The 19,232-nt window shown below is 40.9% G+C and overlaps 1 protein-coding gene across 1 annotated transcript in view; it reads right to left on the bottom strand.

The window, feature by feature from the left end:
- Positions 1–371: 371 nt before the first annotated feature.
- Positions 372–19,232, bottom strand: part of ERGIC3 (ERGIC and golgi 3) — a 23,300-nt gene continuing 4,439 nt past the window's right edge. The window contains exons 7-13 of the mRNA XM_057386823.1: positions 18,203–18,260; positions 7,946–7,977; positions 7,195–7,291; positions 5,490–5,554; positions 4,562–4,698; positions 3,609–3,664; positions 372–1,096 (exon numbers count right to left, since the gene is read on the bottom strand). Coding sequence (XP_057242806.1) covers positions 1,017–1,096; positions 3,609–3,664; positions 4,562–4,698; positions 5,490–5,554; positions 7,195–7,291; positions 7,946–7,977; positions 18,203–18,260 — 525 coding nt within the window. The 3' untranslated portion in view covers positions 372–1,016. The remainder of the gene's footprint in view (positions 1,097–3,608; positions 3,665–4,561; positions 4,699–5,489; positions 5,555–7,194; positions 7,292–7,945; positions 7,978–18,202; positions 18,261–19,232) is intronic.

Genomic DNA, 19,232 nt, shown 5'->3' with positions numbered 1-19,232 from the left:
ACCAAGATGAGTCATACCAAAGCAAATCCAGATCTGAGATTTAAGTGTAATCRATCTATTTTACCTCAAATAAGGCAAGAATTCACAATTTTTTACTCATTATTTTCAAATTTCTCCCAATATAGTTTCACATACCAAGCACTTTACTCACTTCTGTAGATGATTTAACAGAAAAAGGCCCCATCATGACCATCACAACTCTACATACTTTGCCACAATGCAGGTTTGTCTAATTTCCAATTCAGTATCAGTTCAAATAATCTAATTATTCCTCCACGTGACTCCACCAGAACAAACAGAGGATGGACTTTATTTCAAAATATACATTAAAGGGAAATGAAAAAAAAATCCAATTTAAAAATCAATTAAAATTCTTTTTTTTTTTTTTTTTTTTTTTTTTCTGAAACAACAACTTGCATCTTACATAAGAACAATTGGGATTGGGAGCTCCCCCAGCACAGAAAGCACATCCCAAATGCTTAGGCTCTCCATACAGCCCAGGATGGCTGGAATGGAACAGATGGGATTCAGCACATTTTCACAGAGGTCTGACATACAGCATCAGCACACCCAGAAACATTTTAAAGAAAAATTAAAAATCCCAGATGGTGCTGCTAGAAAGCTCATTTGATGGCAGCTTCAGTTCATTACAGGTCTCTTGGCAATAAAGTACATTATTCCTGGAAGCAAACAGAATGCAGTATCTCCAGCATCTCTGTTGGGAGGGGGAACAGAACTGGAGGATCATGGACTGACACAAGAGGGGTTTGACTCCTACACAGCCAGATATGATAGCTAATCWTTATAGCAGCAAGGTTCAAGTCCTTCCATCCATAAACTAATGCCAAAGAATGAGGGCACAGTAATATATGAGTGGTTAGGGCCATCAGGGAATTCCAAACCTCTTTTCCTGTGCATTCAGAAGATCACTTGCCTTTCAAAGAGCCTGTTTAGTTCTCCTTAGAGGACTGTTTTWTTKGGGGTTTTTTATTAAATGGGGCAAGGTCATTGCTTATTTACGTTGTCTTTCCAAGTTCAATTTTCTTCTGGATGACACGTGCGGAGTGATAGATCAAGGAGTCAATGAAACCTGCAACTAAAAGGGAAAAAAAAACACATGGATGAAGTCAGACACGTGTCAAAGGGAGAACAACTCCCACGGAAAGAAAACACAAAACCTTCAGTCAGAGGAAAGGAATCTCAGCTCCACCAGACAGAACAGAGCTGCTGCTGCTCAGAAGGGTAAGTGAAGGGTAAGTGCTCATCTCAGGACAGACAAGACCCAGCCTGTAGGTGGAGGCGATCATGCTTCTATAGGGAAGAGCTCTTTTTCAGAAGTAAAAGAGACAGACTGAGTGATGTGTGTTTACTGATGACTGAGATGAGTTTGCAAAGGAAACTGMTGTGGAGAGCTTTACACCACATTGTTGCCTTGACTCAGCTTGCCAAGGGCATTTTTCCCATTTCTTGTTCATTTCACAGTAACTTTAAAAGTACAAAATGCTGCTCTTGACAAATGCCCTTTATTGGAGACTGCAATGTACACCCACCAGACACAAAGCAATACAAACTACTGCCTTTAATTCTTCCTAAAGTATTTCCCCCAAACCTCTCCAGCCCTGAAGAAGCCTATTAATTCAGTGCTTGTTTGTGAYCAGAGGAAAACTCAGAATGGGTCTACTGTACCACAAACCCCAGACAATCAAGGTTTTCACAGGATGGGAACCCTGAGCTCCTGCCAGGGAGGGAACACAAAGGCTGCTAGGGAGCCTTTTTTCAATTATTTGATTTCATGAAGCTTCACATTTCTCTTTCTTTTATTCAAAACCTCAATCTAAGGAGAAAGTAAATGATTACTTGGTCATACATGAAGACATACATTTCAATACTATACAAAGAGTTGCAGCTAAAATGGGAATTAATTTTCTGTTTATTACTATATAATGTGGAACTATTTGACTTACTATTTGGCTTTTGAGTAATGCTTCAGATGACTCCTGTGTGGTTGTTTTGCCCTGAAATTATCTCTACTTGTGGAATCAATTTGATACTGTTACATGAACACTGACTCTAGAGAATCAGCCAATGGTCCCCAGCACTGCAAAGCCCACGGCTAATCATGTCCTTAAGTGCCACATCTACATGTCTTTTAAACACCTCCGGGCAGGGTGACTCTACCACTGCCCTGGGCAGCCTGTGCCATGGCTGGACAACCCTTTCCATGATTACATTTTTTAAATATCCAATCTAAACCTCCCCTGGTGTAGCTTGATCTTGTCCTGTCCCTGTTAGAAGAGACTGACTCTCACCTGGCTCAACCTCCAATCTCATGTAGTTGTAGAGAGAAAGAAGGTCCCTCTTGAGCTTCTTATTCTCCCGGCTGAGCACCCCAAGCTGCTCCTCATCAGACCTCTGCTCCAGCCCCTTCCCCAGCTCCATTCGCTTCTCTGCACTCGCTGCAGCACCTCAGTGTCTTTCTTGTTGTGAAGGGCCCAGAATTGAATCTCAGGATTTGAGATGCATCACTATCGTGCAGCAGGTCACAGTCACTGCCCTGGTCCTGTTGGCCATACTATTGCTGGTACAAGTAATTGGCCTTATTGGCCACCAGTTGATTTGAAATACAGAGTCTGAGTGTGGTATATAGCAGCAAACATGAATTGACTGTTAAACCCAGTCAGTGCTAAAGGGCACTTGGATTTGTCATGAAAATAGTTTTTGAAAGCCTTTTCAAACCAGAGAGATGAATAGGATAAAATTTATTGCAGACAGAAACTCTGCTTAACAGTATCAGATTAACTGAGCACTGTGACACCTTAGATGATGGGAAAACCTTGCAGAAAAAGATTTGATGTTATAGGCATGATACAGATGCTAATACAGTAACTGGCTTCTCAGGTCCTTGACCGCATCTTCAGGCCAGCCCTTAACAACCACATCTGTGACTATAAGCACCCTGGAAAACTACCTGGAGAGCAAGGCTGGACCATGGGCTATTCCCATGCAAGGAGCTGGGCAGATACTGATTAGCTACTTCATATGCCAGCACCAGGAGTCAAGTGCAGATACTCAGATGGATCTGCAGGAATAGCCCCTCCTCAGAAGACCCCATCTAGACCCTGCACTAGCTACAGCTCTTATGTCTGGGAGCACAGTTTGATATCTCTTAGATAATTATGCCCGTGGCAACCTGAGTACACAGATTTTACCAGCTTTAATGGCACATGAAAGCAACTATCTGCTGACAGATCCAAGCTGGCCAAGAATGCAAGTACAGATGCTTTCATATGGTCTGTGAAGAACAGCTTTGTTTGAAAACAAAATTCCTGTAGAGCATCAAAATTAAGTATTATGACAGGTCTACAGGAGTAATGAAATGAAATAATGTAATAGGTCTACAACATCTACAGCATTTTGTAAGTCTCTAGGGCTAACTACAGTCCAATGCCATTCCTGTGGCTCTGCAGAACATGCTATATTGCCTCCTGAAGGCGGAAATAATCTCACTTCATCAAACAGGGATTTATTATCAGTGGTGCAGACTTTAGAAAGGGTAAGATAGTAAATGTTCACACCTTAGAAAGCAAAATGATTGAAAGGTRAAATACCTGTAAATATGCCTCCAACAATGGCACAAACTCCAGTGAGAAAGTGAGTAAAGGACCTAGAATTTGAACAACCAGCAAGAGCTCAGATACCACAGTCAGGTAAGTAACAATTAACTAATATTTACAATAACGTTCATCATACCATGTAAGTTTTATGCATTACTTAAATTACTTAAATATAATACATGCATTACTTAAATATTCATAGCTGACAATTCTCAGACTAAAGAATTAATTAACCCCTATCAGCTACACAATGGAGTTTCTCACTGCTACTTTTAGTCAGCAGCACTAAGAGCAAGTACTGAATTACAAATTTAACAGATGGGCTTTTAATCCCTGAGACATTATTCATTCCTACCCAGTCAGAATGCACAGCAGGCACCCATAACACAATAACTAAATCCCTAAGCACACTTCAATATATTTTAACATACAGACATTGTCTGTCCCCGTTCTGAACCTCAAAGAATGGACAGCTACAATCCCCTCCCCGTCCCTGCAGTTACATGCCAGCCATTAACCCAGAGGGAAGAGGTTCCACACTGGCTGCAAGATGTAGAAAAGCTATAGCAAATGCAGAGTAAGGAACCAGCTGGACTGTGTGGGTGCTGCTGGCAAGATGGGTATGCTCTGTAAATCTAGCCTTCCCATTAGAAGTCTGAACCAAGAACCATTACATCAGACTTCTGCTCCTTGCACCACTTTCCTTTTCCATCTTGACACTGGATTAAAACGCTTCACATAATAACACAAAAACCCCAATCCCTTACCAGTGTTCACATGGAGGGAAAGGGCATCAGAGAGCACCTCTTCCTCTCCCCTGGCTGGGAAGGGGCTCAGATGGATTTCAGGCATTTGCACTGTCACATCTAAGTGAGGATGAAGTTTCAAGCTATGCAAAGTGACAAAATCAATGAAGGGTGAATAAAATACAATGAAATGTCTCTTACCTGTGTTTCTCTGTCAGCTTCACCATCATGGGCGAAAGTTCATACAGCACAAAGACACCAGGCAGACCCTGATCTCCCAGTAGCCCATTTGCTATTTTCTCATGTCGCGTAACTGAGAACTGGTTAGTTCTTACCACCTACCAGGAAAAAAACACAGCAAACATTGTTTTGCTAACAGGGAATAGGTAAGGCTACTAAAACATGAATTCAGTGAACCAATCAATGTAGCCCTGCCCAGATGGGAAGCCTGACAATGGTTAAGAAAGAGTCATGAAGAGCTCTACCAGGATGAGGTATTTGCTATCAGGTCTACTTTTACTATCAGTTACCAGTTAAAGCTGGAGCTAGCCCATAGTATGAGGGATGCATCACACCCAGGCTGSACTATTTGGTCTTTGCTGGCACGTAATGGGATAAGCTGTCCATTTCAACCTCAAGTCTATGTCATCCTCTACCAACATGCAGTCCTGGTRAGCATGCTTCAGGAGACAACACTGATGGCAGAAAGCCATAAATAATCAAGAGTGAGGAAAAAAAGGAAACAATAAATAGAGGAAGGTGCGTGTAGAAGGAGTGAGAATTCCCATCTTCCCATWAATGAAGATTCTTCTGTGCCCTGCCATTCTTCTACATGTTGCTCATACCAGTCCTATTCTTAGAACAATTAAACTGGGTTTCTGTAAAATTAAATTATGTTCTATTATCCCTACTAAGATACCTGACACAAATTACTATTCAAGCTGAGAAAGATACCATCCCAATTTCTTTATCAAATTCCACACTTGGGGGTTCCAAGTACTGAATGTACAACACAGCCTCTGGTATACATCTGTCAACACATCATGATCCAATTACTGTGTAACATCAAGAATATGAGGAGAAAGTGAAGGCYTTCATGTGTCAAAGTAACAGGGAAAAAGATACTTACTTCACCATCTACTTTCCTATACACAGTGGGGACCACTTTGACAAAATATTGAAACATCATGGAAGCTATAAACAAACACAGGGAGAGAKAAAATTAATATCCAGCAATTAATATCCAATCTTTTCACTGACAGGTCAGTTAGACACAAATTGGTTTTGTTCAACTTGTCAGGGAACATTTTTCTGCACAACAGCTGCTGGAGGTTCTCAAGAACAGTAAAGTTAATGTCTGAAATGAATCTTCCTTTTGCCAAGTGAATCTCTGTTCCAACCAAAACCAAAATTAACAGCATTTTGGCTGTGAGTAAATGGAAAATCTTCTACGAAGTTGGAATGGCTTTACCAGCAAAACTTTGTGCAAATTTGATTCTAGTCTATGAAAATTTTTTATTTTTAACAACACAACCCTAGGAAAACATACTCAGATCTAAATGAGTATCTTATATCGACTTCAATTAACATTGCAGTTTATTCCCGTAGAAGCATGGCATTTACTGTATCAGAAGATGAAAAGGAAGATCTGGACCCATGAAGAAAAAAATAGAACACCTTCTGTTGCCTCAGACCAGCCTGTTCCTTCAGTTCTCTTAAGGGTAACAGAATGCAGGAAAAAAAACCAGTTTTCTGTGAAATTCTCTAGAGAAGATTATTCATCCACTTCTACTGCAGAAGTAATTCTAGCATATGCTATCTTTAGCTGCAATAAACATAATTTGACCTGTAATCTACTTCTATTTCTTTACTGAAGCATGTTTTCAGAATGAATTCTTCAAGTGTTTACCAACTGGCTCCATGAGGCTTAGGATAAAAAGCTTGAGCTTAGGAAGAATGTACCAGTCAGCTACAGGCCCTCCCTCTCAGACGGTTTGTTACTCTACAGATTAACTACAGCATCATAATCATATTGAGCCTTATGAGGCCTTTTAATTTTTCTGTAATTTTTCCTAACATCATCCTCTGATTTGGGTACAGGCATCAAAAACAATGGTAGAAAACTTTAAAAAATGGATTCAGGGGGGACTAACAATCCTATCATCGCTTCAAAGCAAATGACTTCTTTCTCCAAGCTTTATTACATACAGTTTCAAGTACCTGCAAAGACAAACTTCTCAGACTTCAGCAGATCTAAAAAAAATAAATCTGCAGTGCCATGTTTTCAWAATAAAGCAGACTTGTGGAAATAAACACAGCAGCAGCATGAGGAGAGAACTGCCTTTCATTCTGGAGCCAGTAAATCGGGAGTTATCTAGAAAAGATCAGCAATATTCACTGCAGCTCTTCAAGTTCTTACTTTTGGGCATGTGAAGGTCAGGCAGACACCACAGCTCTCCAGCAACTACCAATTAGACCTTTTTTAACTACCCTGCATCTTCTGGTTCTATCTTACCGCATGTAGTAGCTAGACACAGCTCTTCTTGAACTACATCTGAGGCAGGCCTTTAATAATGATGTGCTGTACCTGCTGTCATGCATCCATAGACACTCAACACAGATATCTTTCAGAAAGGTCACAGAATCCAAACATATTGGCAGATTTCTTTTAGGTGAATGGAGACAGCTGCTCCAGAAAGAACACAAGGTGGAGGAGTCACATTTGATGTAACACCATTAGGGTTCTTGTTAGAACTGGGAACTTTGCCCCTGTTCTCTCCTAACACTTACTGATACAGACACTTTAAAAGAGACTACTCTCAGCTGGCTTTTACCTTGCTGTGCAGTGATAGCTGTCCCATCCAGAGGGTTCACAATGCCTGGATAATCCCTTCCAAATGAGAGATGTTTGATATAGTGCGTCATATTGATCTGAAATGGAAATGCTAACAACTCAAACAGCTGCACAACATACAAGGAGCAAGGTAAGGGGCCTGAAGGTCATTATCTGCTCATTTTTCTGAGTGTGGGTCTAGAACAGATACAGGTGCTCCCTTTCTCTGTGCATCTGAACAGTAAATTCCAAAACATTTGCCTTCTTCCTTATTCATAGGAGATTTCAAGACAAGGAATTTCTCCTTCTCCTGCTGGAAATGCTCAGATCCAGGTGCCCTTCCCTCCCATCTACAGAGCAAGCTCTTTCACCCACTCCTCTCCCTGCCATAGGAGCACCATGCTATCAGCAGCCTTGGAGGCATTGGTATGAGCATCATCTACTTTCATAGCACAAGGTAAATTCCAACAGATCTAGAAGCAGTTGTGACAATATCAACCATAGGAAACTATGAAGCATAGATTAAGAAGAAAGGGAGGCTTGGGAAGAAAGGCACAAGCTTGCCAAGCAGCATGCAAATRTCCCAGAATATATTTCAGAACCCTCTGTGAAAGCAGGTCCCAAGTTCTGCTTAGACTCTTAAAGCCAAATCTGCTGCAGTCAGTACACTAGGATATCAATGTGGCAATGGGAGGGAAATCCAGAAGGAAAATAGACTAARAGAACAAGAACACTACCTTGGGAACACTTACATTATCAAGTCCGAAGCTCTGCAGATCATGAACTGTAAYAGAAAAATAGTTAAATATAGCTCACATTGTCATAACAAGCATATCTGTCAAACAATAAGGGAACTCCTCTCATTTACATCACAATCTGAAATGGCAAGAAAATTGCCTAGGTTTCTCTCTTGCTTGCATAGTAAGGTGTGTGACAGATAAAACTGCTGAAATACCCCTCCTGACAAAAAGCCACTGCTAGAATGAAGGAAAGTAACTTTAATTTGGGGTTACTTCAGATTAGGTATTTCAGTCCTCACCTGCACGTATTCTTCATCTAAAACAAAAACAAGATCCCAGAGGCAAGAAAGGAAAGCTTTGCTGTTAGCCACACATAACTTCTCTTGCTACTGTAAAACACAGTGGCACAACAGATCTAAACTAACAACTGAGCAAAGCATGTGCTTTAATATCACATGCAAGTGCCCTAAAAAAATCATCATCTTAGTAACTCTCAGCACTCTGCATATCAACCTTGCTACTGCTGCCCAAAGAATAATACTAGAAAAGGRAAAGTCTTTGCAGGGATGGTCTGAGCAGGGTATTTGCAAACCACTGGTAGTGCCAAGGTGACTGTCACCAGTGCTGGGATTTGGGGAATTTGGCCTGCCCCATCTCTGCCCTTCCCATATACAGCAATATGAAAGTAGCACCACACACCTCTAGAAGGGATCTGGCAGAGATATGGGCAGTGGGAGCCAATGGATATCTTTTAGTTTGCTACTAAATGACTTTATGCAATACCAGAAGCATCAATGTCAGGAAAAAAAATATAAATTACAACTCCATTTCAGTATCACTTCTACCAGGTTTATCCACAGTCACACAATCATCTTAAAGAAGCCAGAGGCTGAGAGCATTTTAACAAGTAAATTCATGTGCTCAGGAAGGCAGACCTCACCTTTCACCTTAGCAACTTAAAACTCACTTCAATAATTACTTTAGGATCTGATGGAGTCAGATCACCAAGTGCTGCTACATTATTAACAAAGATTAGGAATGYTGTTCCCTTGAGAGCCTAGCACAAGACAAGCTGCAAAGTTAAAGATCTGATTTGAACTAGCCTCTCCTTTAAAACATTTACTTGACTCTGTTTTTTTCCATTAACATTTTTCAGTAAACCACCAGAAGCTGTACTTGTATTTATATAAAACCCTTACTAAACCCAAAGAGAYATGATGCAAAACAGAGAATGTACAGTTAGAAAAGGAACTGCTAAACCTAAAGTACACTCCTTCTAMGGCTCTGATGTAGGAAGAGGTCCTTGCATTTCACAGCTAAAGACCTAGAGACTAAGGTGGCAGTGCTTTGAATTAAGACAATGGTGCTTCATTACAAAGAGCTCAGAGCTGCACTGGCTTCAGATACTCCTCCTGCTGTCTCTGACTGGAGCACAGACCTGTCACTGCCACTAGCACAGTGACAGCACACAGGTTTGTGTGCCTGTGCTGACAACTTAYCAATGAACTTTAAAAAAGAAATTTCTAGTAAAAATTTGGAAGTATGTGTGATGGGCAGGGGAAGGAAAGAAAGGAGAAGTGGCCTTGGTATTATGCTATGCTGTTTTTCTTAATAACAGCAATACCATGCTGTACTGTTACTTGCATTTAAGTCAAGAGTTTAGTGGCTTAGCTGCCAGTGAMGTGTCAAGTCTTGCTGCCTTTTGTACAGAGACTAGCAGGCTAACCTTCACTTACAACAAACTTCCACAGAGATCCTGGCTCTGGTGGGTCTGCATTTCAACTGGACTGATATGATGACCCTTGTGGGTCTCTTCTAACTCAGGATATTCTATGATTTCATACCACCAAAAGAATAAAACTTACTTTGTCCCACCAGCTTTTGGTCCCACAGCTCATTCCAATCCCACCCCACCTTTTGGTCAYGAGCCACACCAGAGTCCATAAAAGGCTGAAATGCACATCTTGCTTTATAGGAAGCTTTTCTTCCAGCCAGAACAGCTCCAAAGTAAGGTTAATCCCATAGCTCCACCAAAACTTGCMCTGGCACAGTGATGCACAGAGAGGTAGAGGGATGCTCCCCCTGGTAGCTGTGCTCCTAGAACCCTTTGCAGGATTATGGTATTTATCAGCTTTATTACCTGGATAATCACATGTGTTGGCACATGTGAAATTGTACTGAGGACTAGTGAGGATGACAAAGCTTCCAAGAAAAGCACAAAACCAGAGAAATCCCAGGGCAGCACTTGAGAAGGACCAGACATTACCRAACCTGTTACACTAGATTTACATTGTGTGTGACCCCTATTAATAGTTAWGGCTGTCCAAAACAAAATGTCCTCCAAGTGCTCTGCTATGCTTTCCACAATTAAGCAGTTTTTATAAAATTCCTCTCCAATAAGTGATTTACAACTCTGCAATAGAGCAGTTCAGTTTCTAAATGAGTTTTCCACCAGACCCTGTTTATTTCTCTTTGATCACACATGTGCACATGTGCACATACTCTACCCTCCAGATACACATTTAGCTAACCATAGTTAGCTTAACATAAACCAACAGGCTGTTTAGCCTGCTAAGAGAAGGAACAGGACAAGRAAAGAGAACAGAAGATCTTGAGATTGTTTGCCAGGACCAGAGGCTATTACAAACACATTTCTTCATTTTCTTAACCACAGCTAATAGGCAAAATAAAGATACCCATAAAACATCTTAAGCTTKTCAAGAACTCTGCTTTATAGAACAAAGATTTCTTTACTGTTTTAGTAACACAGTTTTAACAACTGCTGACTTCCTGAAGAATTCTCCCCATCCTGCATTTCTAACCTGAACAACTGTAAGACCTCATTAGACTTCAAAAGTCAGTCCTTAACCCCTAAAAATGGATTAACAGCACTTACAGCCATTCAGGACTCTGTCAATAAACATGTGAAGACTCCAGGAAACCAAAGACAGCCACCCAAACACATAGCTCCAAGGTGAGCTAGGATACCACTTTTCAAACTGGGGATGAATTTTATGGAGGAAAATATCTTACAGGAGCACAATGGCAGGAAGATGGAAGTGGCATAATGATGTGTTACAAAGAGGAGAATGATGCAGGGAGCAACACAGAAAGTGTTGCAGGTAAGASAAGGAGTGAGCAAAGTTGAGCATCTGAGCCCTCTGCCAGATGTTACTGACTTGAAACACTGCACCTGAAAGTGCAACTGCCATAAYTGCCCTTAGAAAAATCCAATGGCTTACTAATCCTTGGAAAAGTTCCTACAAACTACTCACAGATTAACTGGCTTGGTACATGAATTCTCAGGAGATATTCTCTAACCTATTATACAAGTGAGATTAAATCAGATAATTCTCTTATCTGACTTGAAAATGCAGAAGCCACTCCAATGTGTCAGCATATTCCCTTCAAGCACATTAGGTCCACAGTGCAGCCAAACATTTGCCAACACATAATGTCCAACACATAGACACTAAAGTCATTTAGGACAAGGATTCTCAACCTTTTCCACTCATTTACCACAGAAGAATGACCTGGGACAGCTCTCCTTTTAGCTTTCTGGAAATCATTTCAAATCCTAGCCTAGATGAACAGCTCCTTCCAAAAGAGATTTATGCACTCAGCATAAAACAAAAATTATGTTAGTTCTGTAGTTCTGAGGGGGAAAAAAGGATACAGCAACACTTAATCTCAACAGCATACACTGCAAAAACATACAGAGTAGGAGTAGGAGAATRAAGAGAAATATTCAGATCCTTACAAAGAAAAGATAAAAAGATTCAGGTAGAGTAGCATTTAAAAATTACACCAAAAAGGGGAAGAGTAACTTCTGTGCTACTGTGCTTTTCAGGCCATATAAAATGACCCCCTAGATAGCTAAAGGACTGATACATGGTAAAGCAATCATTTAAAGTGTAACAGAGAACTTAAAATGCAGGAATTAATCACCAAAAGTAAAAAGAGTGGGATGTGTATCTATGTTAAGTGCACTCCAAAGCAGCACACTAGACAACAATGCTGGTTATATTTACATTCTTTTTCAGTCAWAAGGTAAGAGATAGGTCATTTTAGGAGCAACTAAAGCTATTCATAAATGCACCCAAGCTTYATATTTACAACATATTAACATTCAAAACTGGGTAACAGGTTTTTATTCTTAATCAGTCCTGTACTATTTTCATCCCTCCTGATGCAGAGAAAAGTAACAAACCATGAGGCTGGTTTGGTTCTTTCTGTTGCAAGCTCTTGACAAAGGTGAATACCAGGAAGGATTGTGGACAGGGGAAATGTATGTTTGAACAGCAGATCTCAAAGGAGCTTAAGTAAACTCCTTTTTCATTTGTTTCAAAAGCTTGTTTATTTGTATTCAACACGGTGCAATATATATATTCAACACTAATCAGTAACAGTCATAGATTTCCAGGGCCTTATAGAYTTATGGGTCTCTGAATCCTTCCCACAGCAATTCTGATCCTCTTTGCCACATTTCTGGGGGTGCTTCTACAAGAGCATGGACAAGGTATGGCTGCTCCAGAGGGCTGCTTGAAAATGTTAAGCATTCCCAACAACTGGTACAACTTGAGCTCTGATGGATGACAGTGAAATAACAAATAAAAATGTCCTTTTTTGTTGTCTCCAAAAGAGACTTTACGTAACTGCAAAACAGTTTGTTCACCATAAATGDATGAGATCTTGAATCTTTCAGCACCAAGACAACCAAACTGGTAAGAGTTCACTAGTGTAAAAAAAAAGTCCTTAACAGTGCTGAGGATGAAGCAAGACTCTCAGCCTTCACTATTCYGTATGGGGATAAAAGGATTAATTCCCTAACAGACACTACTTTGGGACAGTAGTTAGAATGAGCTTATACACACCACCTCTATGGCAGGAATATCATACAGGTGAACAGAGAATTTGGATTTTCTCCACACTTAATTGGTGTCCTGATGGAAACTGAGTCCCACATAAGTTTTTTTTTAAAGTATGGGCAGGAGAACTCAGATAAGCATTTGGTATCTGCAGAAGCCTGTGCAATAGTAACAGGCCCACAACTAGTAGGGCTATAGGAAAGGACAGAAAAKGAGCTACAGTATCCCCAGMAAAAGGARTTAGTGTCACTTGCTCTTGGTTGAYRCTGAGAAAGTGCCAAGTGACTTAGAAAATGACAACTACTCTGCAGTCAAAGACTTAGTRTCTTTTCACAATTCAGTAATCAAAAGACTAAAAAKGATGTAGAATAAGAGAGGCTAATTRGGGTCATCCACAGTGTCYAAGGATGCATTCAAATAGGTTCTGGCTGTCAAACAATCTCTAGCAGAGAAAGAAACAAGTCCTTCCTTAAAAACAGAAGCAGAACCATAATGAAGACGTACAACTGACCAGTGGATCTGACCCCTAGAGAACTAACAAAGCTTCATACCTTTCTATGTGAAGCTTGGTGGCTCCAAGTAGGCAGCTCCTTTTYCAAGACCATAATCATCTCAAAGAGCAGCTTACCTTCCACAGTCATCACCACAAAAGAGGATGAAAACAAACAGTAATGTCTCAAAACCAGCATCTTCAAAGATAATTTTGTTCCTCCAGCTAACATATAGGGTGTAAGAAAGCCACAAAATTTGGACAACATACAGACAGCTTCATCCACAAAAACTGTCACAGTCATTGAGAGTGTGTCTTCAGGACAAAACGCCCTGAATGTTGTCATCAACACCAGCTTCTTTTCTGAAGGAATTGAAGGAAATTCTAAGGAATTGAAAGAATTGAAGAAATCTAATGAGACATTAAAAATAAACCTGAAAAGCTCTCTGGCTGTCAAATACGCAAGATGGCCAATGTCTTCTCTAAAAAATACTGATGATAGCACCTCAGCAACCAAATGGCCCAAAGACAATCTAAAGAAGGAATGAGAAGCCTCAGCTTCCCTTTGACTATAAAAAATAGAGCAAGGAAGATGGAAATTATATGAATAACATCACTCTCCTGAGGAGCCTACCACTAGGCAGGTGAAGCCTTTGCATGTGGGAAACTCATTGGCAGCTACTGAAGATGAAGCAGTAAATGACTGCTACTGTACAGGCATAGACAGACATGGCAGCAGCCCCTGAACTACAAACCTCAGATGTTCAACAGCTACATCACCCAACCATTCCACTCTCCTCTGAGACAGGAAGGAAAGAGAGAAGGCATGAATTGCTGCAAAAGAAAACAGATATGATATTCAGAGTTATAAATATGCACAGCTGATGCTGGAAGCTGTCTTTGCAGATGAACTGGTGATAGAGAGAACTTCACCAAAACCTGCAGCACATCATGTAACCCAAAAGTAAAATCTCATTTAGGATTCAAAGCCTAAACAGGCAACAGGGAAGCAATTCCAATCTCAGCAAGAACCAAATGAATAAGCAAGGTTTGGGACTGTGCTGCTTAAAACAGAAGACTCTAAGTATCACTAATATTTGACTCTGGCCTCCCGTAATGCATGGGAGCCAGAACAACTAGTTTCACTGTCAAGAATTCTGATTGGAATTGCTTCAGCCTTCCTCACAATCTCTTTCAACTTCCCTCCTAATGATGTTTTTCTCAGTGTATGTGAACAACAGATGAGCTGATGAACAAGACAAGACCATTTGCAGCCAGTATGGCATTCCAGAGTTGGGGGTCTTCTCTGACACCGATAATGTCACGTCACGGTGCAAGCCTAAAGTTACCAATTTAAAATGCTTTCAATAACTTAGGATGAAAAGCAGCATCACTGCTTGCTTCAAAATCAACACATTTCCACWGGCTCAGCTTGGATTCTCTGGGAATATGGCATGTGAAGGACAGAGATGAAGTACCTGTCCAAGATGCTCAAGCACTGTATTTGTGCACTAGCTAAAAGGTAATTAACATCTTAAATGGTACAAAGGCATAAAATCAGCTGTGTGACTCACCCTAGACAGATGACCTCAGATTAGGAATGAGTAACAATACACACTAAAACACATAGTAATGATGAAAACTAAGATAAAATACTGCCTCTAGCAGTAAAGTGCTCAACCTCTAATGCAGAGCTGAGAACACAGACCTTATGCAAATAAAGCTATACATAACTGAAGTTAAAAACTAAGCAGAAATAAAATTGCACTTTATACAGTGCTGTCATGTGTCAGCCATTCTAATTCTATTCTCTGAAGTAAAGTCATTTCAACTTGTTTTTCCCTGGCAAAGAAGTTACAGTTTGAAGATGTTAACACCAAGCACACGACAAAAGGACCCTTGGCAACATCACAGTGATGCCCATGCCCATTCCCTGGCTGGAGATCTATGAAACAACAGGAACCCTCAGCATAAGAGGAGAGGAATAATGCAAGAAACTGAAAAGCTGATATGCAGGCTCCAATATTTCAATGCCACCACAAAATAAAAGCCCAACTGTCAGCTGTACCAACTTGGTTCAGACTCGAATGGGAGGCAAAAAGAATGGTGCAGTGGATTGAACTTTCCACAATACTGATTATTCTCTACTGATTCATATCAGTAGGGAATAGAAGGAAGAAGAAAAAAGTCTAAAGAGTTCTGCATCARATAGGTATAGCAAAATTATTATTTTTAGTGAATTGTTAATGTGACTTTCAACAACAATAGCTTGGAATATTCAGATTTCTCTTAGACATTCACTTTCATCCTGTGTGATATTCTGTTAAGTGTATTAACAGGATTGCATGTTAATGCAGACCTTCCTGAAGGAATCAAACACCACAAAAAACATAAGTTCTTGTCTGGAACTATGATCCAAATGAGACAAGAGTTCTGGAAATATCTCACAGAACTCCATCATCTTATATTAGTCAAATTCTTTATCTGTAATTAAAGGGAGAAAAAAGCAAAGGATTACCAAGAAAGGTTACAGTGAGGCATGTGCAAGAAATCAAGCTCTAAGCAGTCCTTTTCCCTTATGGGTCAGGGGAAACTTCTTGTTTGTTGGCTAGTGCCATAAAAACATTGCCAAGGAAAAGGCTGGGTAAAGAGGAAAATCACATGTTACAAATAATTAGAGAAACAAGAGAGAACAAAAGGAAGAAAATCATTAGGCCACTGAATCTCTTGCTTAACCTGGACCTTAATTCTGAGTGCAGTCTGGTACCTTAAGACAGAGCTAAACTGAAAGAGGTTCAGAGAAATCCTCCAAGGAAGCTCAGAGGTCAAATGGCTTCCACAAACAACCAGCTTCCTAAACTGTGACCCTTCAGCAGGCACAGATATGCCCTGAGCCCCACACAGGAAAGGCCAATGACATGCTGAGGGGCAGAGAGAGTAGGAAACAACCACACTCTTTTTCCATAGATAAAGAAGAGGYCATCAGATACAGCCACTACACACCCTATTTGGGTTTTATCTGTATTTTTTGACTGAATTTTTAGTTCAGCTGTGCAGCACTTCTGGGGGACATGGAATTAGAGACATATTCTGACCTCATCCCCTCCTCTCTGTACACAAAGTACTTGCTCTGAGGCAGCCAGCCTCCATTCCTGACTGTACAGAGRGATGTAGTGCAGAAATGCTTCCCCTTAATACATATGCTGTGACTTTGTTGATCCTGGCTGTAGCAAGGTTGCTGTTGTCATGCTAGTTTAAGCACACAAAGCATGTTTTACCACAATAAGTGAAGTATTTTTTTATTACGAACAATCTGTGGGGAAAACCAGACTTCTTGTTATTGTTGTTTGTACAAAAGTGCTTCCTCTGTGCTCAAAGGTTTGTTTTTCTCCAAACACATCAGTTACTCTCACCCAGCACATTCGTATTCTCCCCTGACCTTTGCTTCAGTGGTACAGACTAAATTGGAGTGAGTGATAGMAGGAAAAAATACAGATTTGATGGGTGGGCTCTTCACTGGAAAAGGAATTGGTTGAATGGTCACATCCAAACAGCAGTGGTCAATAGTGCAATATACAGATGAAGTAACAAGTGGCATCCATGCTGGGATCAGTACTGTTTAATATYTTCAGCAATGACACTGACAGAGGGATCAAGGGCACATGCTTGAGGGACAGGATGCCATCCTGAGGAACTTGTACAAGCTTGAGAAGTGGGGCTGGTGAACCTCATGAGGTTTAACAAGCAAGTGCAAGGTGATGCACCTGGGTCAGGGCAACCCCCAGTACCAATGGAGGCTGGGGATGAACAAGTCAAGAGCTGCCCAGGGGAGATGCAGCTCGGGGTGATGGTGGATGAGAGRCTCAACACAACCTGGCCATGTGCACTGGCAGTCCAGAAACCACTTGTATCTTGGGCTCATTCCCAACAGCACAGGCAGCAGGTGAGGGGCAGGACTCTCTCCCTCTATTCCACTCAGGTAAGACCCCATCTGCAGAGATGCCTCCAGCTCTGGGATGCCCAGCACATGAAAGCTGTGGACCTGCTGGAGTGAGTCCAGATGGTCCAAGAGCTGGAGSACTTCTGCTGTGGAGAGAGGCTGGGAGAGCCTGGAGAAGAGAAAGCTCTGGGCAGACCTGAGAGCCCCTTCCAATACTGAAAGGGAACTATAAGAAATATGGGAACAGAGATTTTAATAAGGCCTTGCAATAGGACAAGGGGCAATTATTTTAAACCAAAAGAGTGCAGATTCAGACAAGATATAAGAAATTGTATRTGTTGAAGGTGGTGAGGCACTGGCACAGGTGAGGCACTGGTKGTCCAGAGAGCTGGTGGATGCCCAGTCCCAGGAACATTCAAAGCCATGCTGGATGGGGCACTTAGCAACCCACTTTAGTGGGAAGTGCCCTTGCTCATTGCAGGCGGGCTGGACTATGTGGCCTTTAAAGGTCCCTTCCAACTCAAACCATTYCATGATTTTGTAARCTACCACTATKGTTCAGGMCACACTATTATATATATTTAYATATGWATACWCAGGGAAGTCCTTCACAACTTAAATTTTACTCTGAAACTCATGAATGGAGGAAAATCTCCCTTCCAGAGATACTGGCAGTCAGGTCCTGGACTGAACACCTTACTTGAGGTGCAAAGCAGCAAAATTTTGCAGAACTGAGAGATGGCCTAGAAACACTCTCTGCAAAGTTCTTCCACACCCATGTGGCAGCAGYCCTAGAAATCACTTCTCTCTTCTATCATTTGTCAATGACAGCTCTAAATCACTGTAACAAAACTTCAACAATGTCCTCCCCACTGAAGCAGTGATGCTGTTACTACAGACAGTAATGCAAAGGTATTAAAAGTCAGACACACTTGAAAACAAAAGGTCAAATAAGCAGGAAAATACTTTACCATGTACATGAGACTGTTGGAAACTTTTTCCTGGTGCAAAGTGGAAATTTCCAGCTACCTGCAGGAGAGAGTAACCTTCCATTAAACGGTCTGAATCTATATAAGTCAAACAGCTGTACTGGTGTTTGGATTTTAAGTTTTTGTTTACACAAGACAGACAAGAACCAACTCATTTTCACAGGTGACAGCAGCAGAAGACATTATCCCAAGAGAGATAAGAATTTCCTGTGTTCCTTAAAGGCAGTGATGCTGAAAGTCATAATTCAATACTGATGTGGATTATAGCTGTTCTATGAAGATTATTTAGTGGACATAAAAATCAGAAGGAATTAACTACAAGTAGGGAACTGACTGGTGCTTCAGAAAATACAAAACAATATCAAAGAAAAAAAAGAGGAGAAAATAGGTGAACAGGGTAAGAAAACACTTAACACAATAATTAACAATGGTCCAATGTATACACCCATGAAAATAAGAGCATGCAAAAATAAAGCACTAAACCTACAAAACTCTCCCCCCTYCCTGCAAAGAACCCAACCACCCAAAAACCTGCGAAAGACAAACTGGTAAAATTTCATCCTGGACTCTGAGAGGAATATGGACATTAGGTGCCAATCCTCCCTGGCACTTAGTACAAATTGTATACACTGCATGGGAAGATGTCAATGTTCCAAGCTCACGTACGATATTACATCTTTGATGCCCAGATAAACCTATGCCTTATGTTAACTGCAGACCTGTTGAGAATGAAGATGGGCAAAATTGCAATTGTCTGAAAGCAGCCCCCAGAAACTTCCCCAGTGACACACTTGGACCATTCATACATCCAGTATTCCCTCTGGAATTTTCCAGCTTATCACACATTGTGAGAGAGGGACCCATAACYGTTCAAGACCTTCAAGACCTAAAACAATGCTCAAATCACAACTTCTGGATTTGTGCATACAAGGTCTACTTTCCAGAAATAAAGACTGAGGTCTGCAGGAAGAACACACAAGAATTTAAAAAAAAAACAACAAAAACAAACAAA

The sequence above is a fragment of the Malurus melanocephalus genome, unplaced genomic scaffold, assembly GCF_030028575.1.
Source record: "Malurus melanocephalus ecotype Western Australia unplaced genomic scaffold, MMel_1.1 scaffold_1065, whole genome shotgun sequence".
NCBI classification, from domain to species: Eukaryota; Metazoa; Chordata; class Aves; order Passeriformes; family Maluridae; genus Malurus; species Malurus melanocephalus.
Note: the sequence above shows the minus strand (reverse complement) of the source record. Positions and strands in the feature narration are given on the sequence as shown.